Source organism: Notolepis coatsorum, assembly GCF_963971535.1.
Source record: "Notolepis coatsorum genome assembly, chromosome: 16".
NCBI classification, from domain to species: domain Eukaryota; kingdom Metazoa; phylum Chordata; class Actinopteri; order Aulopiformes; family Paralepididae; genus Notolepis; species Notolepis coatsorum.
This window is the reverse complement of record NC_140180.1, coordinates 48,857,121-48,881,741: the sequence shown is the minus strand read 5'-3', so window position 1 is coordinate 48,881,741 and position 24,621 is coordinate 48,857,121. Positions and strand designations below refer to the sequence as shown.

Sequence of the window (24,621 nt, the reverse complement as noted above, 5' to 3'; positions counted from 1 at the left end):
ATTTCAATAAGTGTCCCGCAATTCAATAAACAATTATTATTATTACAAGCGCATTATATATACCTGGCGCGAGCTGTTTATTTCCGGTCGCTCAAGTTGCGCTGCAATAAACAGCTCGCGCCAGGTACTATATATGCAAGCTGTTATTGGCTATTGGTTATTGGTTATTGGGGGATGACGTGACTGTATGCGAGGTCTACCCCATCCTCTCTACCCTGCGTGGGAAACTCCATGCAAAGGCTCACGGATTCCTTCTTAGACGCGTCCTTCTCCGCCACTTCCCAGATGCGAGAGCGACAAATACAAGAGCAGACTTCACATCGTTCTACAGGTCTGCCATCGTCTACCTCGAGAAGTGGTTCGATTTCTCCGATGAGAATTATCTGAAGGCTCTTTCTGTCATGTGTCTAAAGAGAAACGTCACAAATGCGTTCGTAGAGAGGTTGTTCTCCCTCATGACCGGCGCTTGGACGGACCAGAGAAATAGATGCAGTGTGGAGCTCGTGAAGAGAGAAAATAAGTCAAAGTGAATTTCTCTCTAATATGTCAATATTTTTATAATATTCTATTGGTCAGAAGGCTCTAATTAAAGCTGCACGGTCCAGTAATAATATAGATTCCCAGGCACTAACTACCTGTATAGTGCACTATGGTGCTCTCCAAGGTGCTGAAACCTTTGGAGGCACAATGCGAAGTGCAGGCAATATTTTAAATAGTTGTTTCCTATTGTTCACTGCTGTTTTAATTTGTTTATGTATGTATTTCACTTATGCAGGATAACACTCTTTGTAGGCCTACTCATGCTATACTCATGAGTCATGTTATTATATTCATCCTGTATATATACCTGTGATATATTTACAATTAACATGTTAATAATAAAAACAAATATTTGTCAGATTATCATTGAAAGAAACATTTAAACTGTGTAGCATGTTCTGGACAGGTTTAGAATCAAGGACGCCAGTGTAGACAATGTATGCACTTCAGTATCACATTACAAGAGAGATCACAGGTTGCATATATCTTAACTATAGCCATAGGACTCGGGAACCTCTTAACAGCATGTTGGATTGCATGGTATGGTCTTCTATATAATTATGAGTATAATAAGCAATTAATATTGTGTTTTTAATACATTAAATTATATTTTATTATATTTGTATCAAAATTATGAATACATTATCTAAACATGATTCTTGCATACGTATTCATTACTGTCCCGCAATTTCAACAAATGTCCCGCAAAATCGACATGCTGTCCTGCATTTGGATCATACAGATTTGGTCACCCTAGGTTGAATCGTTACACCCCTACCCAGGAGTATGCCAGATTAGCTGCAGATAGAGGTACAAACATACAGACAGACAGTTTACCGTCCAGCTACCCAGCCACTTGATATTTAATGGGAGTAACAGCCTGAGAATGGGAGTAACTTTGCATAGCCTTGCCTGTGCAGGCATCTGCAATAAATAGTTATTGGTGACCAATGTGAAAAATATTCAAGCCCTTAGGCCCAGCAAACATCAGGATGATCTGCCTGATGGATGCGATGTTAGACAAGAGACACGTGACCAAAAACATAACGGCTTTGCCTTCTGGCAGAGGTAATGAACTGCCTAATCTCTGTAACACACACACACACACACACACACACACACACACACACACACACACACACACACACACACACACACACACACACACACACACACACACACACACACACACACACACACACACACACACACACACACACACACTGGCACAGCAGAAGACAGAAACGAGGTGTTTGAAGGCGAGTGAGAACAAAGTATGTGGATGTATGTGACACACAGACACACTGTTTGTTCATCGTTTCGCTCAAACGCCCACTGTTGAATTTCAATAAGGGTCTTATTTTTGTGAATATTCATATGTGCGAAGTGGGAAGCGTATATCCTGTACAATTCCCCAGCAGGACAAGGGAAATGCTAATGACATATTCTAAGCTCTGACATTGTGAAACATAGCTAGGAGCTGATGCCGACAACCGAACATGGAGCGTTCTGCCTCCATGCATATATGCATTAATTACTGCTATTACAAATACTAACCTCTTTTCTCACACACTTCTGGAATGAATGTTGAAGATGGTTATGCACGCTATCGTGTGCGATGTCAATCAAGAACATATTGTCTCTCATTGTCCCCCAGGTTGCATGAAGGATCAGAATCTTCCGCTTCTGCAGTTCAGGGTTCAGTGTTCTGTCATTCTGTCTATCTGTTTTTGAGAATTGGCCCCTGTGTCATTCAGAGTGATAACCGATGCACTGTTTGTATTAATGTGTGTGAGAGGAAGAGAGACAGAAGTACAGATTGGACGTGGATTCCCTGATCACACTATGCAAGTTGCTTAAGGTCCCACATGAGATGCACCACCTCCTCCAAGTATCAAATTGTAGTTTTAATGATGGCAAGATGATACATGACGATGGCTTGAAAGCAGCATTATGCCTTCGGCTACAAAAAGAGGAGGAGAAGATGTCATGGGAGTGAAATGGAGCAGTGAGCAGGTATACACTTGGTTCCTCTCCTCTACAAATAGGTTACTGTTTACTGATTCTTTATCGTCAGCAAATAAAGAGTAATAGAGTAATGCTATATTCTTATAGTCCTCAGCTGGTAGTGCTGGTCAGCTACTTGCCAGCAAGCTGTAGCACCGAATGTGACGTGGGAAAACAGATTCGGATTTGGGTCAACTTTATCTTCTAGTAAAGACTTTCAGTTTCTAGACATTCCCTAGTACAGTGGTTCCCAACCTTTTTCCCCCCAGGGACCCCCAAACATCTCTGATGAAATTCGCGGACCCCCTCCTAATAAGATACCATAAAATACTTTTTTTTTTTTCATTTTAATAACAAACTGCTTATACACAGGCATATGCATCACAATTAGACCCACTATGCTTCTTTGACTTGTGCCTTCAATCAACAAATCTCATCTTGCACCATATGCATTTCAAAATGTTTGGCCAATATTCAAATGCTGTAACGGAACGTAAACCAATCCCGGTCACCCTCTTTATCTGGGAACGCCCAAACCCAACTTCGGTCACGCCCCATCTTGCGCGGCATTCTGGATCTTTCCTCACAGCCCCACCAGATTTTCACGTCGAAAGGTAGGTGATATGAAATCATACTTATTTTAGAGTATATATATCAAATTTCATGAGTATTCATCTATATTTAGTCATCTAAAGACTACTAGATGTGAACGTTTGTACCACTGCAACGTTATAATTGTTCGAATGTGTTCGGGGCGACGCTGATTTCCAAGTAAAAGTAGCTTCCTGTTCCTTAAACACGAACTCCCACTCGCCCCAAGATGAAGTCAGATTGTTTGGTTATGTTGCTAGCATATATAGCCAGTGTTTTGTCCGACGAAATGTGTTGTACATTTGTAATCTTAATAAGAGATCTAAGTTTGTCTGAACGAGTGATGAACTGAGGTTGCGCGAAAATAATCGAAGGGAGAACAATAATTTTCGCGGGGAAAATAATGAACTGGTTTTCTCTCTCTCTCTCTCTCTCTCTCTCTCAATCTCTGTATAAAAAAACATCTGAAGCAGTGACAAAGTCCAGAGACAGCACAGCAGACACGGTAGGTTTGTGTGTGCTTGTTTGTTTCTCTACAGGTGAATGGAGGTGTGTGTGTGTGTGTGTGAGGCTGCCATGCTGAACTGGGTGAAGGTAAGGTTGTGTGTGTGTTTGCATGTCTGGTAATATTTCAGCATAATCATTTTGGTTTCATGCTCATTCATATTCAAGTTCATTAACAAAAGGCAAGATGTTCTTGATACCTTCCATTGTTCTGCATCTTTTCATCAGAATTTCACTCATATCCAACAAACCATAGCAATAAACTAAATTCATCATTGAGGTCAACAACCTCCTTATCCATATTCAAAAAAACAATTCAAATCTAATTTAATTTCATCATAAATCACTCACATAAGTTCCCTCCTAGCACTGTTTTTTTTAAATAATGTGCTAAATAAATCAAATAAAATAAACTCGTCAGTCGTACAATAATAATAAAGTTCATATTATTTTACTTTCTTGTTTAAAATATTTTTGTGTGTTTGCAGAGCATGCCTAATATCCGGCAAATGCGGAAGAGGGAGAGGAAGGTGCGTCTGTGGACCCAGGAGGCCATGGATCAGGCCATTGCAGAGGTCAGAGCAGGCAGGTGGAGTGCGAGGCGGGCAGCCACGTTGTTCGAGGTCCCTAAGTCCAGCCTGATCGACCGACACATGGACCACAGTTCAAAGGGGCACTTTGAACTGTGGTCCATGTGTGAAAAGTACTATATAGATAGTTATTCATATTTATTACATGGCGTTTTCACATTCGCCGAAATGCTTGCTTGTGATTGGTCAATAGCCCGTGTCAGAGGTCCGTTATCACACAATAATGACCGCTGTGGGACAATAATGACCGCTGTGCGCAGCTGTTCGCAATCAAGCCCACTACAACACTGTATCAGTGCTGCTCAGCATATGCACAGCTGCACTCAGTCATGCAATCAGACCAGAGACCTGCCGGCTGCCGATAATAATAATCACTTTATTTGGGCTGACAGAGCCACAGAACAACTGCGTCTTCATTTGATCTAGTCTTGTCGATGAATTAGGTATATTGTTAGTAAGTTAGCCATGTAATAAGCGGGATAATGTATAGCTTTACTCGATCATTGTCGCAAAATAATTGACCTTCACTGACGTTTAAAACACCTCAGCGCTGCGCCTCGGTATTTTAAACTCCGTGTCGGTCAATTATTTTGCGACAATGACCTCGTAGCTATACATTATCCCTTACTTATTATTGGACCTTGGTATATTGTAATCAAGCAGCGTCATAATAATAAATTTCTTTTTAACTGCAGGTCACACCACCAAGAGGCAGAAGCTGGGGATCTGGCGGTGTGGCCGGTGTAAAAAGGCGAACCCCCCTGTGGACTCTGAGGGTTTGGTGTCGTGGGTCCAGTGTGACAACTGTCACAAATGGTTCCACACCATGTGTGTCCAGTGGGAGGAGGAGGAGGACGAAGATGCTAGTTTCTGGTGTTACTGGTGTTTGGATGAATGAGTGTATGAATGAGTGAGCGAATGAAAAAATTTATAAATATGTATGGTGTGCTGTAAATAGTTATTGTTCTAAGTTATGTTTATTGTATTTTTTATATAATGTTTATAAAATTTTATGAAGTGCTGGCTGTTGTGTTAAATTTGTCATATTTTTGTTGAAAACACATGTACTCACAAATGTTAATGTGACAAGTGATTGTGATTAATATTTTGTTTGTTAGACAAATAAAATGGGGATGTTGTTTGCTCCTGAGATGAGATGGTAGACAAACGACACTACCTTCCAGCTGACAGTAGATGGCAGCATTGATTTTAAAGGATGAAAACAGGTTCAAACAAAAGAACTCCATTTTCCAAGACCTTTTTTCACAGTTCACAGGTCAGCAGGTCGGTAAAAGTTGATGAAAATGCGATCTGAACACAGGAGCGTTAAACTATGAATGCGCCCTCACGTCACCTCAGTACAGTGACCGTGAATGGCCACCTAATTATCATAATTAAAGTGCATCATTAGCATTATGTTTGTTGTCTAAAGGGAACTAAAATGGTAAAATTTAAGTTTTTAAATGATATCCGCATATATAGGACAAATAAAACAGCGTTGTTTTGTAAAAAAACTCCAATGAAAACGGCGCAAGGTACGTAATATTCGCTATTGTTATGCAAATGTGATAGAATCCTATAAAAAGGTGGACGTACTTGGGCACTGTGACGTTATTCATCCTCTCAAATCAGGCCCTAATGGTGAACGGTTTGCACTTATGGAACAAATCAATGCAACAAATTAAACTAAATATGAGACAGGAAATTCCAATCAGTAGCAGAGAGAATCTGTCCTAGCTGGGTTTAATACTTTTTTTTGTCATTTTAATAACAAACTGCTTATACACAGGCATATGCATCACAATTAGACCCACTATGCTTCTTTAACTTGTGCCTTCAATCAACAAATCTCATCTTGCACCATATGCATTTCAAAATGTTTGGCCAATATTCAAATCCTGTATTCATCCTCTCAAATCAGTCCCTAATGGTGAACGGTTTGCATTTATGGAACAAATCAATGCAACAAATTAAACTAAATATGAGACAGGAAATTCCAATCAGTAGCAGAGAGAATCTGTCCTAGCTGGGTTTAATACCTTTTTTTTGTCATTTTAATAACAAACTGCTTATACACAGGCATATGCATCATAATTAGACCCACTATGCTTCTTTGACTTGTGCCTTCAATCAACAAATCTAATCTTGCACCTTATGTATTTCAAAATTTTGGCCAATATTCAAATCCTGTATTCATCCTCTCAAATCAGGCCCTAATGGTGAACGGTTTGCATTTATGTTGAATGAAGTAAGAATCCACTGCAGTAAAAATATCCTCACCTCGAGTGGTGGTAGTAAGGTTGACTGACATGAGAATGTCCTGCTTCAGATCCTCATTTTCAATATATTGCACATAAACGATGAGCACAGCCTCGTCTGCGACAGTTGTAGTTTCATCAAGTTGTATGGCAAATGGACCCTTTCTAAGCTTTTCTGACAGCTGCTGCTCGCAATCACTTGACATCTTATCAATTCGGTATTTCACTACATTGTTCGAGAGTGGTACTGATTTTAGTTTATCCGCCACCTGTGGGCCGCACAGTTTCTAAACCATTTTGATGCAGGCTGGTTTGATGAGCTGCTCGCCAATATTGTGCGGTTTCTTTGCTTTTGCAATTAAAAGCGAACACTCAAAGGAGGCTTCGGTAGCCTTCTGTAAATCACTGCCACCCCTGCTCCACGCTACTCTAACATCAACAGGCTTGTTCGCCTTGAGAGACTGTTCTTTCCTCCGAAAAAAGTCTGGATCCTTCCCAACGGTTTCTGGGTGCTTAGACGCCTGATGTCTCTTCAGCTTGCTGGGCTTCAGGCTCGAGTTTGCCAACTTTTCTCCACAAATCACACACTCAGGTCGTTTGTCTGGTCCCTCAGTGAAGCCCATGGTGATGTAATTTTCGCGATTGCTGTAGGTCCTAACTTTTTTTGCAGATGAGCTGCCATCATCTCCTTTTCGTTTGTCACACATTTTCGCCTCTGGCGGCTGACTGCAGACGAGCCGAGAAAGTTAACTAGCGTGCTAGGCTAGCTACAGAAAGTGATACAGTCAACTGATTCGCGTTTTAGCGGCTACCCGGTAGCCTACTGTTAACATTCAAAAATCATGTCTAGATGTTTATTTATTTATCTTTATTTTTTTATTGTAGTGGAGAGACTATTCATGCTTCTGATGATAAAAAAAAAAAAAAAAAATCATCTGTGGTCTGGCGGACCCCCTGCGGACCCCAGGTTGGGAATCACTGCCCTAGTAGAACTTTGGTTGGGGCGTCAGAGAGGCTATGACTTGGCACTGACCCAAGGTTTTGCAAAGTGAAATACCAAGGAGAGACAACAGAGCCAACAGGGGCAGTCCAGTGTACAGGTCGCTCACACTGTATGCAATGTATTAAGCATTAGGATCCAGCCTTGGTCAGCACCATCACCAAATGTCTGCAGATTGCCCAGGGCCAGCTTATTATCAAGCATCTTGGAGTGATATTGTATTATTTAATGTGTTCAACTTTCAGTGATATTGTATATTGCACTGTACCTTGATGTGAGTGTAGAGGCAGATTGCCTTCCCCTGGAAGTGAATGTGTGTGTGTGTGTGTGTGTGTGTGTGTGTGTGTGTGTGTGTGTGTGTGTGTGTGTGTGTGTGTGTGTGTGTGTGTGTGTGTGTGTGTGTGTGTGTGTGTGCGCGTGTGTGCGTGCGTGCGTGTGTGTGTGCGCACGTGCGTATGCAGCATGTGTATGTGGAATACTTGTTTGGCCTCTGCCAGGGGCTCAAAGTGATGAAGCCAGCTGCAGACAGATGGTTGGTTGGTTGCGTGTTTGTTTACTACTGGCCAGACGCTATCTCTATTTAGCTTGGTGGGGGAGAGTTTAAACGGTGGTTGTGTGTTGTGCCAGATGTGCCATTTCTACCTCTACTAGTACTATGTATGTGTGCGTTCAATCGTGTGTCTGTCGTAGAGAGAAAAGAGCCAAACTGATTACATAATGTTTTCTTTTAGGGATGACTCTGCTCTGTAGTTCACCAATATATGCTGTAAATGACATTACCCATGAGTCTTTGCAGGTGGATGCTGAGCCCTGCTCTGCTTGCTGTGTGTTTTCCAGGAGATCAGAAACATGCACAGCGAGCAGCTGATGGGCATCAGACGAGAGGAGGAGATGGAGATGTCTGATGATGACATGGAGGAGCTCCCTGTCGACAGCAAGGACTCCGAGGACTCAGGTGCGTGCAAATGACACTGATGTTAACGTACACTGGAAGCTTGAATGACACTTCAGATGTTAACGTGCACTGGAAGCTTGAATGACACCTTATGAATGAATGAATGATCATTACATTTATATAGCTCTTTTCTAGACACTCAAAGCGCTCCCCACAATGTAGGGTGGAAATAGCCTCCTTCGCCACCACTGGTAGCACCGCGTGATTTTTTTCCGTAGCCTATGTTTGCGAAGACGCTCTCTGATTGGCTAGCCGCGTACAGCGAAGACCCTCTCTGATTGGTTTAGCGCCGAAGGGTCTCTTCCGCCTTGTAAATATATATTCTCTGCTTCAAAGTGGTTATGCTTTGGCCCTCTTTCGAAGTGGGTTATGCTTAGAGTTAGGGTTAGGGTTAAGGTTAAGGTTAGGGTTAGGGTTAAGGTTAGGGTTAGGGTTAAGGTTAGGGTTAGGGTTAGGGAACAACATATCAATTGTTGTTGAATATGCGGAAGAGACCCTTCGGCGCTAAACCAATCAGAGAGGGTCTTCGCTGTACGCAGCTAGCCAATCAGAGAGCGTCTTCGCAAACATAGGCTACGGAAAAAAATATGCAGGCTCAATGGCTGCCATACACTGGCACCAGGCACACATCACACTACACAATGGCTGAACGGCTCAGGAGACAGGGATTGATATCAGCTAATTAAGGGGAAGGGATGATTAGGTGACCTTGATGTCAGAGACCTGATTGGGAATTTTGCCAGGAATGTCGGGGAACCCCCTACTCTTTGCGATAGGTGTCCTGGGTTCTGTAACGACCAAATTCAGTCAGGACCTTAGTTTAGCATCTCAGCCGAAGGACGGCACTCGCAGCTATACGGTGTCCCGATCACCGTAACAGGGGCATTGTTACTGACAAGTCCAGAGGACAGAGTGCCCCCTGCTGGAGAACAACACCACTTTCCGACAACGGCCTTGACTGGGGCTCGAACCGATGATCTACCGATCATGAGTCCAGAGCTCTATTCATGTAGCCACGCTGCCGGACAACACTTCAGATGTTAACGTACACTGGAAGCTTGAATGACACTTCAGATGTTAACGTGCACTGGAAGCTTGAATGCATCCGCCGTGTTGCACTGGCACAAAGATCATGACATAATGTTCTTATACAAGGCAGGAATCACTTTACTAACTGTTACTCTATTATCCTCCCTAAATCATAATTTATATTGTGCTATTCCAATTATCTCAATATCTAAAAACATAGACAACTGTCTCCCTAAGCTGGAGCATCAAGACTCAAATCTGTGATGTCACTGTGGTTAACACTTTCCGTGCCAGCAGGGGGAGCCAAAGATAGTGCTTGAGTGCCGGCGCTGTAGTCAATGGGACATTGCGAACGCATAAACTATATCTTACATTTTTTGTCTAATACGCCCGTCGCTTATCAATGACTTGTTTGCAGTCAACATTGTCAAAACGGTTTTATACCATTTTGAAAAACGCTCGTCTTTTGAAACTTTCAGAAAAAAAATTATTCTGCAGGAATCGTGCTTTACTGGAATACACAAAACACGTTGTAATTTTTCCGCCAATTTATGAATCGTTTTCAAATAAACGCTAGATTATCGATAGTATATGTGTACTTATGCACGCTATAGAAGCAGGCTGAAAAATCGATTCTCTTATTTCCTGATCAGCACACACACACTCACAGCCACACACACACATATGGGACACGCTGATATATATGTGAAAAGAGCTCTGATTATCCCAAGACTGGTAAAATAGATTCCTTACCTCAGATCAGATGTTCTCCAAAAAGATTATTCCAATTCCTGATCGCCATTCCAAATATCGATCGCGTTTATTGATCCAATGCTGGGTACTGGAAACAGATATTCCACACTGTTCTGAGGGTGGGCAATGACTGGGATCGTCTCCGGTTACATGCCTGATAAGTAAAATGTGGAATCCGGAGTCTTTTTTTACCATTCATTTCATTCAGTCCATTCCCAATGGGTGCAATACCATCCGGAGAGATGATAGGGGTGGTATTTTCCTTGTTCGAGCTCAAAGCCAGTCCACTGGTAATGTGAGGCTAGATTGATGAAATATGAATGGAAATCGCTAATAAAAAAATAACGATTAAAATAGATTTCTCGTCGCCTGGCACTCAACGGTTGGCATGAACTAACGAGATTTCTCGTCCTTGGCACTGAAAGTGTTAATGGTGCATTCCATTGAAAGGGGAACCAGGAAAAATCCAACTCCCTACTAGGAAACATGCAATGGAACGGCCCACAAAGTCGGAATTCCAAGTAGGAAACTCGGGCATGTTCTCTCAACTCCGACTTTTCCCACTGGTGTCATGTAAACCAGCGGTTCTCAACAGGGGTGCCGCGGCACCCTAGGGTGCCGCAGAGAGCTGCCAGGGGTGCCTTGAGATAAAAAATAATAATAATAATCTTTATTTTTTTTAATTCTTTTTGGATTACAGACAATTATCACTAAAGTGCTATCTCTTGCTATTATCTCACTGTTTTCCATGAAAATACCATATTTGGATAAGTTTGACCATTTCTCAAAATCTGAAAATCATTATTTAATAAAACACAGAAAAGGATCACCAAGTTACTCTGGATAAAAAAAAACTTTACAGGCAACATTGAGACAAAGCTTCCTGACACATCTCCATCCAAACTCTTGGAAGAACTCATTGAAATATCATCTGATACCACCTGGAGAGCTAGTTTCAGAGTGTGGTTGATACCATTCAGCACCACATATCTGTGTGAAGCTGGCTTTTCATCCATGACAGCTCTGAAAACAAAATATAGGGCCAAGTTGAGCCTTGAGGATGACATGCGTGTTGCCTTGTCAAAGATCTCCCCGCGTATTGACCGTATTATTAGGCAGCAGCAGCACACCTCGCATTGAGCTAGAAATGTCCACTCAGTGAACGAGTGCTTATTTTCTGTATTTATTTATATTTTTTGAGAAATGGTAACTTGGTGATCCTTTTCTGTATTTAAAAAAAATACATGATTTTCTGTTTTTGAGAAATGGTCAAACTTATCCAAATATGCTATGTTTGCAGTGCAGCTGCAACAGATAGCACTTTAGTGATCCTTTTCTGTATTAAAAAAAATACATGATTTTCAGTTTGAGAAATGGTCACACTTATCCAAATATGCAATTTTTATGGAAAAGTGTGCAGCTGCAACAGATAGCACTTTAGTGATAATTTTCTGTAATTTTATTTAAAGAAATATGCTATTTGATTTACTACTACAAGCAGTGTAATGTCAACAGTACTAAGCCATTTAGACCTGAAACACCTGTTAATAATGCATTATATAGCCTGCATATACACACAAATGTGTTTCCCGGTTTCTTAAATAAACATTATTTTGAAAGCAAGCACTTTTGTCATCATTGTAGCAAAAAGACAGGACCGGAAAAGTCTTTATCGTATGTAGGGGTGCCCTGGAATATTTTATTGAACACAGGGGTGCCTTGGCAGCAGAAAGGTTGAGAATCCCTGATTTAAACAACATTGTTTTAATCTTTTTGAAGCTTGATTCTCATCAAGGTCGTTGTGGTGCGGTGTGGTAGCCTAATTGGTGTGGTAGCCTAATTAAAAAGTTTCTCAGCATACAAGCATACATTGTGCTCAGAAACCAGCCACATACTCGTACCACTGTATATAATAATACACCAGCTTATTACGGGGTCACATGCTTCTCCCTTACATAAACTACATATTTGACATTACTATGGTTTCTCCCTCTGTATTTCCCAGCTGGACATTGGAATGCACTGAGGTTGTAATTCCGATTTCCGAACTGGGAGCTTCCGACATCCGGCTTTGAATGGAACGTGGGGTAATTGGCAATGGATTAGTGACCAACTGTGTGAGCTATTACATCCAAATGAGTTCTATTTACAGTAAATGTAGGGCTTACAGCTCTGAAAATTTACCCATATTCCAGTAAAATCACCATGGGTGCTGTCACAGTGTCCTGGGGGTCGTTCCACTATTGAAGCAGCTCCAGGATTTTGGACATCATCACTGGAGTCTTGCCAGTCTGCCACAAATCAGCACTGAGCTGCACAGCATTATGGAAATAACATAGTGGATTCTATTTTAGGCTGGATTTGAAGAGAGAGAGAGAGAGAGAGAGAGAGAGAGAGAGAGAGAGAGAGAGAGAGAGAGAGAGAGAGAGAGAGAGAGAGAGAGAGAGAGAACACATCTGACTCCCATCTCACAACTCGGCATGAATCAAACCACTTCACTCAAAGTGGATCATCGGAATTCTAACATCTTGATCCCATACTAGAGCCAAGCATGGATAAAACATGGATTGTGTTTTTGGTTTACCATACATTTTCGAAATGCTGGCCATTTACATGGCCTATACTGGCTTTGTGGGTAACATGCTGAACTGACATCCATGTCCTTAACTCTGCAGGATCACAGCTGTATATGGGTGTGAAAATGTCTGTTCAGTGAAGAGTTAGTCTGTGCGTGTGTACTAAGTATGTATGTTTGTAAAAGTAAGCATATACCTTAGGGTTATGCACATTCGATTACATTAGATTAAAGGGGAACTATCTTATAAATGACCTTTTCCAGTGTTTAGGGTTATTTTCTAGCTATGTGGACTTATAGTAATAGGATCTATGTCTCTAATTCTCGATTTGGCGCATTCTTCCAATTCTCCCCTCACAATAATGTCCCTCCCTCAACTGAGTCATCTGAAAATTTGCCTATATGGGACGTCATATGGTGCATTTGCATAATAACACCCGCCCCCTCTAGCTGCCCGCCGAGCGAGAGAAGCAGAGAACTGTAAACGCTCTGCGTGTCTCCCTCTCCCTCTCGATGAAGTCCACCACCGTGCTGCGCTACAGCTCATGCTCCCGAACCGAGAGAGAACTGTAAACGAGCTCCCGAACCGAGAGAGAGAGAACTGTAACACTGCGTGTCCTCCCGGCTCCCTCTCCCGGGAGGACACGCAGAGTGTTTACACTTTTCTCTCTCTCTCTCTCTCTCTCTCTCTCTCTCTCTCTCTCTCTCTCTCTCTCTCTCTCTCTCTCTCTCTCTCTCTCTCTCTCTCTCTCTCTCTCTCTCTCTCTCTCTCTCTCTCTCTCTCTCTCTCTCTCTCTCTCTCTCTCTCTCTCTCTCTCTCTCTCTCTCTCTCTCTCTCACAACGTATAGACATAGGGTGTCTGTCTGTCTGTCTGTCTGTCTGTCTGTCTACACCCCCTCTCTCTCTCTCTCTCTCGACTGACTGTCACTCAAAGTGCTTATGGGCGGAGCCAGGCCATAACAGCCTGATTTCTTGTGGCTGAAAAATGATGGGTTTGAGTACTTGATTAGAAATATAAACCAATGCATTTTTTTTTTTTAAACGTACAGATGTCTTCAATAGACTGACAGGAATTGTTTAAAGTTGCCCAAATAGTGCTAGGAATAGTAAAATAGTTCCCCTTTAAATGTATTTGTCATTGCCCAAGTACAAGTACAGAGTACCACAAAAAAATAAAAGAGATACATATCAAGGTAGAAGAAAAAAGATTGTAAAAGATCACAAGATTAAAACAATTACCGGTATACAATTATAACGATAAAGTAGGTATAGATAAAAACTAAGGCTGTCAAGGTTAACACGGTATTAGCGCGTTATTGCCGATTCTATCAACGCCACTGTTACGAAGGATCAGATTAAACCGAATATATATATTTATTACTTGAGATATATTGTATAGTATTTGTATATCGTCTGATATCCCTTGTATATTCTTTGTACATATACACGGAATATCCCTTTACCTAGTACAGACCATAATATTCGTTCTCCTATTGGACAGCGATCCCCTAGGCGCCACGGCCATACCCCCAATGTCTAGTTCAAAGTTACCGCCAAAGACATGCCTGGACATGACCGGCTCTGCGCAAGAATACGAGACAGGAATAAGGCTGGTACTAGATTGTTCACCTAACGTATAAATACGGCGCAGGTGAATACAGCAGTATGTTAACCAATAAGTTGAAGCCTCACACCACGATACAACGTGCTGTGAAGTGGGCCGTTTTGCCCCAAAATAGAGCCTTGAGACCGCGTGCGAATTGATAGCTGAAGTGTCAGAGTTTAACGCTGTATCGTCGAGTTCGACCTATTCTATTATTTAAGTAATAGTCTATTATGTATAGTGTATCGTGCGGCTACCGTTCTACAGTGACCAGCATTACCAACGCTTCCTCGTACCGAGCTAGTGTGCTTATCCAGGCTGGGCGGCTTAACCTGGTGCCGTCATCCGAGGAGCCCTAGACGAGAACATGTGGATATGTACACTGGATAACCTACACCGGCGACTACAGAGCCTTTTCGGCTGGATTATATTTGCTTTGGTCCTGTAGCTGATGGAGCGGAGAATCGTCTACACCCACAATTGTGTGGGATTTACCCTGTGAGGAGCAACGTCGAGCCCGCCTCTAGGACGCCTGAGGCTGGCTAGCTTTCTTCCATGCGGCACTGCATACCGGAGAATAGCTGTTGTTCGTCTGCGGATCAAGAGATTATTGCACTGTCTCCTGTACCTGGAGTCTCCTTATTCCTCGTTGACCCAGACTTTCGCTACCGACAAATCCTCCCCTTGCTGGCCTACAACCGGAGGGACCCTACTAGTATCTCCCGCTGCCCTACTAGTGTACCATAGATATAATTCCTAGGATACAGGTGGTATTCATTATCTCCTGCGTAATATTATAATGGACTTACGCTCTTGACTTACTCACGCACATTCTTCGCCTTACAAGCGCGACTCTAAGTAAAGTAATGTAATCTACTATTATTGCTGCTAATAAATATTATTCTAACCAAGATTTGTGTGGAACCGTGTCATTGTGGAAGTGTTCATCTCATATACCTGTGTACTGTATGGCCAGTAGTAATGTACATAAGACAGTAGTGGTTTAATGATACCATACTTATTTAATACAGTCAGGGAATTGTACCCCTCAGTTACAGCCACTATTTTTTTTAACTCACGATTAACTTTTACGATTTTTTTTAATATTTTTCCTTTTTTTACTTAAAAAAACATTTTTACTAGACTTCACTCAGGTGTATTATTGATGCTCTCATTGATACTATGTTTGTTTCTGAAGTGTGTGTGTGTGAGATATATAGAGAGAGAGGGGGGTGAGAGAGATGAGGAAGGGGCAAGAGAGAAAGAGAGCTGGGAGAGTGTGTGTGTGAGCGAGAGAGGGGGGTATGTGATTACTCAGCCCTTGTGTGGGTGAATGTAACAAGTTCCTAACGTTTTCTTTCCCCTATTATTTCATGCACACTTTATTCATTGTTTTAAATTATTATTTTATTTTAAGTTATTTTGTGCATCACTCTGTTTTGAATTTGATGCAAACTTGCAATGCACGAGGGTCATCCTTTTGTGTTAAATGGCTGCATAAAGCAAGCATTTGTTGACTCATGTTGATAAGAGTATTAAAACTTGGAACTTGAAAAAGATCCGTTTAAGGTAAAAAAATAATAATAATGCGATTAATTTGTGATTAATCGCGAGTTAACTATGGACAATCATGCGATTAATCAAGTTAAATATTTTAATCGATTGACAGTACTAATAAAAACACAATAAAAACAACAAAATACAAGTAATATAGAAATTACAATTTGTACCAGGAAGGTTTAAAGCCATGGCCCTAAATTGACCATAGGTCAGCAGAGAATCAACCAGCTTATGCTGAAGATTATTCCAGGGAGGTGGAGCACCAAAGCAAAACTTTCCAGGTTCAGAGGCATAAGCCAGTCATTTGAAGGACAATAATTCCAATCAAGCATTGTTGCTATATAAGGTGGTCCATTTACAATAATGGCCTTATAGATAAACAAATACTAATCATCATTACGCCTCTCTGCCAGAGAACCCATCGTATCATAGAGGACACAGTGGTGAGTGTCATTGCTATCCCCAGTAATAGGGAGGTGTAGTCTGATGTCACTGGTTGTTCCACCCGTATAGGGATTCATAATTGGGAAAATGGATTATCGGCTATTGTAACAATTATGCCGCATGGAAATTGAAAAGCTTTCCATTTTTGCACAAAATGAGTTCCCTTCTATCACTAACATTATTGTTTAAGCATTTTTGGTTTAAATAAAATTCGGCGATTTTCTTTAATGATTAATTGCGAATATTTTCATGTTGAACTATAGATTGTGGATGAATACGCACAGAAAGGTACACCATGCAAATGTTAATGCTTTATTTGTTTTAAACGAGACGATTTAGAAATGGGCAATGGGGAAATACATTGCGTTGGACAGAGGGTGGAACACGAAAAACGGCAATGACGTAACCACTACACCTCCCTATACATATAGGGCAGAATGATAGACCGTGTGCAGAGGTTTACGAACAAACAATCCTTTTTCTATTAAACATAGGGGAGCTGGCTCTATTTTTTCTAGAAGAAGCCAATTGTGTGACACAGTTTGCTGACAAGATCATCTATCATCTATAACCTTTTTGAAACTGAGAGCTACTTCATGGGTACTGAGTCATACGAAGGGCTACCAGTTTGACACCCTTCTGAAATAACAAATTTGCTCAGTTTGACTTTAGTTATATATTATTATCAATGATAAATGATACTCATCTTTGTGAAGACACTGATCACCTTAATGATTTCTCACTATAATTATCAACAATGACTGAACAAGCATACTTGTCAACCCTCCCGTTTTTCCCAGGATTCTCCCGTATTTGACCCTTCTTCCCCGCCGTCCTCCCGTTTCAATATTTTCCCGTAAATGTCCCATATTTTGCCCCTTACAAAAAGGCTGCAATTCCCCTCCGTGAAGACAGGTGGCAGCAGTGTAGATTAGAACGTTAGCACAGGAAGACCGGAAGAAGGTTGCAACCCGTAGAAGAAGAAGAAGAAGAAGAAGAAGAAGAAGAAAAAGAAGAAGAAGAAGAAGACGACCGTATAAACATTTCAGAGGCAGATCAAGTGACCAAAGCAGAGTTTAAAATGTCCATGCTTTGTGCAAAAACCAACGTGGCCTTCAGTTTTTGTGATGATTTTAACCGGAGCGTAGCAGACATGTTCCTTGACTTGCTCGGAGGTACTAGGCGAGGAAAACGAAAACCACCCAGCTCATCAAAGGTAAGATGGCTTTGTTAAGGCTAGCCACAGACTAGCTAGCAGCTAACGTTACTAATGAATAGACAATATACTAGCCTAGGTTTACCCTGCTTTCTGTTAAATGGCTGCTGTGAAAAGGATCTATAGATAGACTGTTTTGCAAATATAAAGGACAATCAAATCTAATCACTGGACACTTTTGCTCAACAGGTGCCATAGCTGTGTAGTTTGATGATTAAGTTACAAGCATTATGTAAATCTCAGCCTTTTTCATTGTTGTGCGACGAATCAAACAACAGAAAAAACGACAAAGAATTTGTCATTCTTGCAAGAATTTATGATGAGTCCAATCTGGAGGTGACAACGAAGTTCCTAGAAATGTGAGGATGGGGGGTTCTTGCGGAGCCCAATAGCAAAACACAGGAGGAGAGAATGGAGCGGTTTAGGGTTCTTTAATTATTCTTCCCAACCAAGCAGAGTATAACAGGAATGTGAAACAGGAATGTGAAAAACACAGAGGTTATAATGTTCTTGGGGGGAAGAAGAAATGAGAGCAGGTGCACTTCAGTGCAGCTGTCGGCAGCGAGAGAGAGGGGACGCAGGTCTTGCGCTTGAGAGCGAGCAGGAGTCCTATTTGTGGGGCTTGAGACGTCAGGGTGGAAGGACGCTGGGGCTCGAGACGTCAGGGTGGTAGGGCGCTGGAGCGAAGTCCTGGGGCACAAGAAACAGACGGTTAGGGCAAGCATAAACAGGGGTAGTTACAGCTGGTCTTCAGGTACCGTCGTCGTACCTCGGTAGACAGTTTAACACTGCGACGTTGGATGACGGGTTCTGCCAGTTGAAGTAGGGAACGCTTGATGAGGTGATCTCTTGCAGCCGCGCTGATTGCTCCTCATCTGGCAGACACAAGCTCTGATCGTGACAAGAAATGCTTAGATATTAGAAGAAGTTTCCAGTTAACCCTTTTTAAAGACAGGTAGATATTAGAAACAGTTTCCAGTTGAAAACAGGTAGATATTAGAAGAAGTTTCCAGTTAACCCTTTTTTTTTTTTTTTTTACAAATGTTTTTTATTTTCTCTTTTTTTACATGAAACAAGACAAACAATACAGTAACAGTAATAATCAACAATAAATCAAATCAAATCAAATTTATTTATAGGGCCCGACAACACACGTTAATGTCCCCATGGGCCGTACAGGTCTTCTTTGAACAAGTCAAGAAGACAACATAACAATAAGTCAAGAACAGAACAAGAACACCATAAGGTCCAAACATTTTTAGATGAATGCAAATAAGTGAAAGAATGCAAGCACTCCCAGACATACCCCACGCGAAGGTAAGGAAAAACTCACTAAAACCTAACAATAGGGAAAAAAGCTCCACAGGCAGTGTGGAGGAGAGAAACCTTAGAAGGGCCATTCAAGGGGGGATCTCCCTTCTTAGATGTTGGTGATAGTAGTGTTGCAGACGGACAGTTGGTAAGCATGCACCCATGTGTGTGGTGAAACACAGATGAGTGCATGCAATAGCAACTGTACATTTTGAAAAATTAAAGATAGAGCTAATAGCGATAGCAACTGAACATTTTGAAAGATTAAAGATAGAGTTGATAGCGGATCTATTTGAGGCACAGGGGCGGCGCAAAGAGGGTCACGTCCTCCCCGTCTTAGTCACGGGACATTCAACACTCCGGTCGTTGCTCAGGGACAGCCGGAGACAGGGAGATAGGGGGTGGCGCAGAGAGGGTCGCGAACTCCCCGACATCATCGCGGGACATCCGGCACTCCGGTCACCACTACGAGACCTCCGGAGACAGGGGGGCACGCAGAGGGGGTCGCAATCTCCCGGCCTTCGTCACGGGACGTCCAACACTCCGGTCAACACTCCAGGACAGCAAGTCATAGGGAGACAGGGAGACGGGACAGGCGTTAGACAGCTCATGAGATTGTAGTAGGCGGACATAGCAATAGATACAAGTGGTAGGCATATATGTGAATGGAGTAGATATATGAAGTAAGCGTATTATGTGAATAGAATAGAAGTACTTAACCCAGCAATGAAACCGCGTTGACTGTTAATCTGTTAACAGTCTGTTAAAACTGTTAATCAGTTGACAGGACCACGGACAGATGGCGGTGAATAACTGATCCAAGGCCTTGGAGGTGCATGTAGAGCAGTCACTACAATCTTGGCCAAGACCCCGAGGCATCCATCACCTTAGTCAGCGCCAGGAGACGGGCACTCAGAGAGAAGGGGGAGGGAGGGGGGGGGGGGGGGGGAAGAGGGGGGGCAGAAGAGTTAGAGAGTTCCCATGTTTGTGGTGCTGCAAAGGAGCAGACATGTAGTACCCTGTAGTGCCATGTAGTACCCCGTAGTGCCATGTAGTACCCTATAGTACCCCGTAGTGCCATGTAGTACCCCGTAGTATCCTGTAGTACCCTGTAGTGCCATGTAGTACCCTGTGGTGCCCTGTGGTACCATGTAGTACCCCGTAGTGCCATGTAATGCCATGTAGTGCCATGTAGAGCCATGTAGAGCCATGTAGTACCCTGTAGGGCCATGCAGTACCATGTAGTACTCTGTGGTACCATGTAGTACCCTAACAATAACTCACAGGACAATAACAGAAATAATAATAACAATAATGACAGTCCGGTAATTAAATCAGAATGAAAATAGACTAAAAGACTAAAAGACATAAAAATAATAAATACAATACCATCGACACTCGCCCCCCCCCCCCCCCCCCCCCCCTCTCAGGACCCCAACGTGGGCTATACATCCACTACTTCATTCAACACCAGAAAACTCCAAATTTATATGCGTTCCTTAATCTTATCCACCACAGCTACCCAGACTACGATGCTGGCTTCGTTAACACCTAAAATCCATGCAGTAGATATCTCTAGATAAATCACATCGAGATAGGTGAGAATCCATACCTTCAGGCACATTTTATCCGGTTGAATCCATTGTGACGCTATCAACTTTTTGGCAGCTGTAAGACCCGCCAAAATTTGTCTCTTTACATGTACAGAGGTTGATAACTGAGAAACATCATTCAACAACAGTACAGAAGGCAGTGTCGGTATGGTCAGAGATAAAATCTCTGATAATTGAGTGGTAACATTTTCCCAAAAGGTCTCAACAGGAGGGCATTCCCAATACATATGCATATATGTACCAATAGCCCTGTTTGAACACAAGGAGCATCGAGAGTCAGGTCTGAGACCCATTAGGTTCAATCATCTAGGGGTCAGGTAAGTCCTATGAACAAAGTTAAAATTAATCTGTTGGTGATCTGGGTTGCGTGATGATAGCCGAACATTTTCCCAGACTGCATCCCAATCAAAATCTACCTCCAGCTCTGGGATATCCTTCCTCCAAACCGTGTCTAGGGGAAGGACCTTATATGAGGACGTAAGTAAGTGGCGATAAAAGTCAGAGACGAAGCCTCTCGACGTCTCCTTGTCATAAAAGTTAACCCTTTTTAAAGACGGGTAGATATTAGAAACAGTTTCCAGTTGAAGACAGGTAGATATTAGAAGAAGTTTCCAGTTAACCCTTTTTAAAGACGGGTAGATATTAGGAACAGTTTCCAGTTGAATACAGGTAGATATTAGAAGAAGTTTCCAGTTAACTCTTTTTAAAGACAGGTAGATATTAGGAACAGTTTCCAGTTGAAGACGGATAGAATACGTTTCCAGTTAGAATAGAATTATAATTTCCAGTTGAAGACAGCAAAAACAAGTGGCAAGATACTTTGAGTGTTAGGAAGTATTGTATTGTATTGTATTGTATAATGTATGGTTTTGTTTTACAGTGACAAGGCTAGGAGTCCTGTTCCCTCAGTTGAGTTTGAATCTGGATGGGCTGAGAGAGGAACTCATTGACTACCAGGTGACCGAGAGCAAGCAGCTCCTCCAAGAAGACAGAATTGACAGATTGTGGGGCCTTCTAGGCAAGGACTTGAGGTTCAGTGAGCTGACGAGACTTATGAAGGCTTTATTATGCATTCCACACAGCAATGCCAGCTCTGAAAGGATATTAAATTATGGTGAAAAAGTTTGTTACAGAAAACAGAATGTCATTGGACAACAGTACTGTTTGCGCTTTACTGTCATGCAAAATCAATTACACTGGTCAAGCTCACAAATACACTCCTTCTCAGAAGGTGTTGAGAAATGCGAGGTCTGCAACCTATATGTACAACAAGTCCATTGCCGATGCAAGAGACCCCCACAGGGAATGAAGTAGTATCCCCCATCCATTCTCTCACACGCTAAATGTGTCTCTCAAAAGCAGAGTGTGATACGACAGTCTATTAGATTAGATTAGATTCAAATGTATTGTCATTATACAGCACAAGTACAGTACAACGAAAAGACGTTTGGCATCCAACCAGAGTGCAAATGTAACAGTAAAGTGCAATAGTAATATACAATGTACTGGGTATAAAATATATAAATTTGTACTACTGAATGCTAATCAGATGTATGTACAGAGTTGTAGTATTTAAGCATTACATCACGCGACAGAGTGTGTTATAGAAATTAGATCACGCCTGTAATGCTTTTATACAATGGCCAAATTCATCCAACCTTATTGCTATACAATAAATACACAGTAATTGAAGCATAATGGATATTTATTCACAAAAGTAGAAGTTGCCTCCGAGTCTAGAAGCAGCTGGGAGGTGAGGTGCTTCAAAGCATGCCATGTAACAGTGAAGTTACCGGTTGTTATTTGATTGATTGATTGATTGATTGATTGAACATTTTATTACCAGATTGCAGAATGGGTACAATACAGTACGGCTCAATACACACAATTGTTAAGGGGATGCAGACCAGAGAAATACTTTCGTCTTGTTTACATCAGGGTCCCCCATTTTCAATGCATCATAACATATATGACATACAGATAGACAGTGCTACATCTATACATAGGTTGCTACAAAGCATGCCATCTAACAGTGAAGTTAGCGGTTGTTATTTGATTGATTGATTGATTGAACATTTTATTAACAGTGAAATGACAGTGTCCTTTTGAAGGAGAGGGAGGTTCTACAACGAATGCCATCTAACACCACACTTCCCGCGATTTATATTTTGTTTCACAATGAGTCATGACCAACCAATTACATAATCCAACATTGTGTAAGCAACTAACACATTCCACGTGACAGAATAGTTTTTGAATGAGTCGTTATGACGATATCAAAACATCCATTCATAAAGATTATTGTCCGCCATCTTGGTTTCATTCCTAAAAACACGAACGGCGGAGTGATTTGGAAACAAAGTAATTCGGTTGTGGGCGGGTTCTGGGATCACGTAGAGTTGTCAGAATTGTGTACGACCCCTGTGGGTCTAAAGGCCTCTGCATGCTACAGCAAATTCAAAGCAACTTCGACACAACATCGACAAAGCAACGGTGTTGCAGACACTCTACCTTTATGCTTCTGCAAAATCAACGCGCAGCCTATGTAACATTGTACCCCGTATGTAGCTAGGTTCCCTAGATAGATGACGCTTCCCTTCTCAACCAACCCATTGATAAAAGCAGAAAAATAAGCATAATTTTTACTTCCGGGCGGGGGGTTTCAAAATAAAAGAGCGAGTCTAAAAGCACCGTAAATACGTTTATTTTTTACAATATCTAACGTTACACGAACCTAAACTAATCTAAAGTTAGTTTAGGTTCGTGTAAACTTTGGATAATGTACAAAATAAACGTATTTCCGGTGATTTTAGACGTCGCTCTTTTATTTTGAAAACCCCCGACCGGAAGTGTTATAGTGTCTGTTGCTAGCAGCTTAACTTTCTGTGCTTTTCGAGCTAACGTTACCGTAACATCATTAGTTTCCAATGGAGAGGACCTCGGCTCACATGCAGCTCAAACTACCTATTGGAATAAATTACTTGATTGATGTTTAACTTGTCCCTGTGTGTGTCCAGTCATTTCGACTAGCAAACGTTGTATTTAACGTTACCTCAGGACGGATACCATTGTATTTACTTGGTTAGCTAAGTAGCTAATGTGGATAGCATTTTGAATAGACCCAATGCTAGCTGGCTGGCTACAGCTTTATTTACTAAATTATGGAGGCTTTTTAATCGTCAAGGTAAGAGAGGATTTGTCATGATCAACTGAAGGCGTATGCTATGGAACAATATGTGCTTGGGTTTTCAGAAAAAGGCGAGCTATGTGACGCTGATTATTTAGCGTCAACGCTGGCTTCAACAATGGAGGATATTATTCTCTGCGGGACTAATATTATTCTATGACAGCCCCGCCCCCATTCGCTAACCAACCAATCACTGCTACGCAATATCAACGCAACGGTTGTTCAGATTAGATTCTGGGGACATGTACGCAACGTCCAAGCAACACAGTCTACAAGACCCTCTAAAACAACCGCGCTGAAATCGCGCCGATGTTGTGTTGCAGTTGCTTTGAAGTTGCTGTAGCATGTAGAGGCCTTAAGGGTAAAGGGCTGTAACATAACAGTTGGTTGACAGAAATGATGGACCACGTTTGTAAACAACAATGATATTTATTGAGAGATGCAAAGGAAGCACACGTAGCTCAAGGGTGAGCCCAGGCCAAAACAACAAACAAACACCACTATACTCCAAATAAACCAATCTAATCTATGGTAAAAGAAATTACATTACCTAAACTACCCTTACCTAACCAAAACAGGAGAAAACAATATCCTAAGGAAATGGCAGCTCACCCCATCTGTGCTTCCTGAGAAAGAGAGACAAAAACACATTAATGATACTGTGGCAATTCCAGGTGTAGGGGTGGCAGAATAAACAACACACAGACAGGTTGCAGTTCCCAAAATCATACTCTTTATTTTCTATTTAAATAATAATCGCTTGCTGGCGTTAATCTGTCGGCCGGGCGGCGTCTCCGCTCTGTGGCCTCTCGCCTTGCGCTGCTACCGGGGACTGAGAGGGGGGTCCTCGGCTCCATTAACTCCCCCCTCAACAGGCGCACCGC

The 24,621-nt window shown here is 41.9% G+C and overlaps 1 protein-coding gene and 1 long non-coding RNA gene across 2 annotated transcripts in view; both read left to right on the top strand.

The window, feature by feature from the left end:
• LOC311242959 (ecto-NOX disulfide-thiol exchanger 2-like) overlaps positions 1 to 24,621 on the top strand; it is a gene marked incomplete at both ends in the record, with an annotated part of 492,204 nt that overhangs the window by 429,365 nt on the left and 38,218 nt on the right. The window contains one exon of the mRNA XM_084332023.1: positions 8,328 to 8,445. Within this exon, the coding sequence (XP_084188149.1) occupies positions 8,328 to 8,445 (118 nt within the window). The remainder of the gene's footprint in view (positions 1 to 8,327; positions 8,446 to 24,621) is intronic.
• Positions 3,136 to 4,238, top strand: LOC311243221. The gene is made up of 3 exons (XR_014620649.1): positions 3,136 to 3,161; positions 3,609 to 3,643; positions 4,131 to 4,238. It is a non-coding gene; the product is annotated as an uncharacterized lncRNA (long non-coding RNA).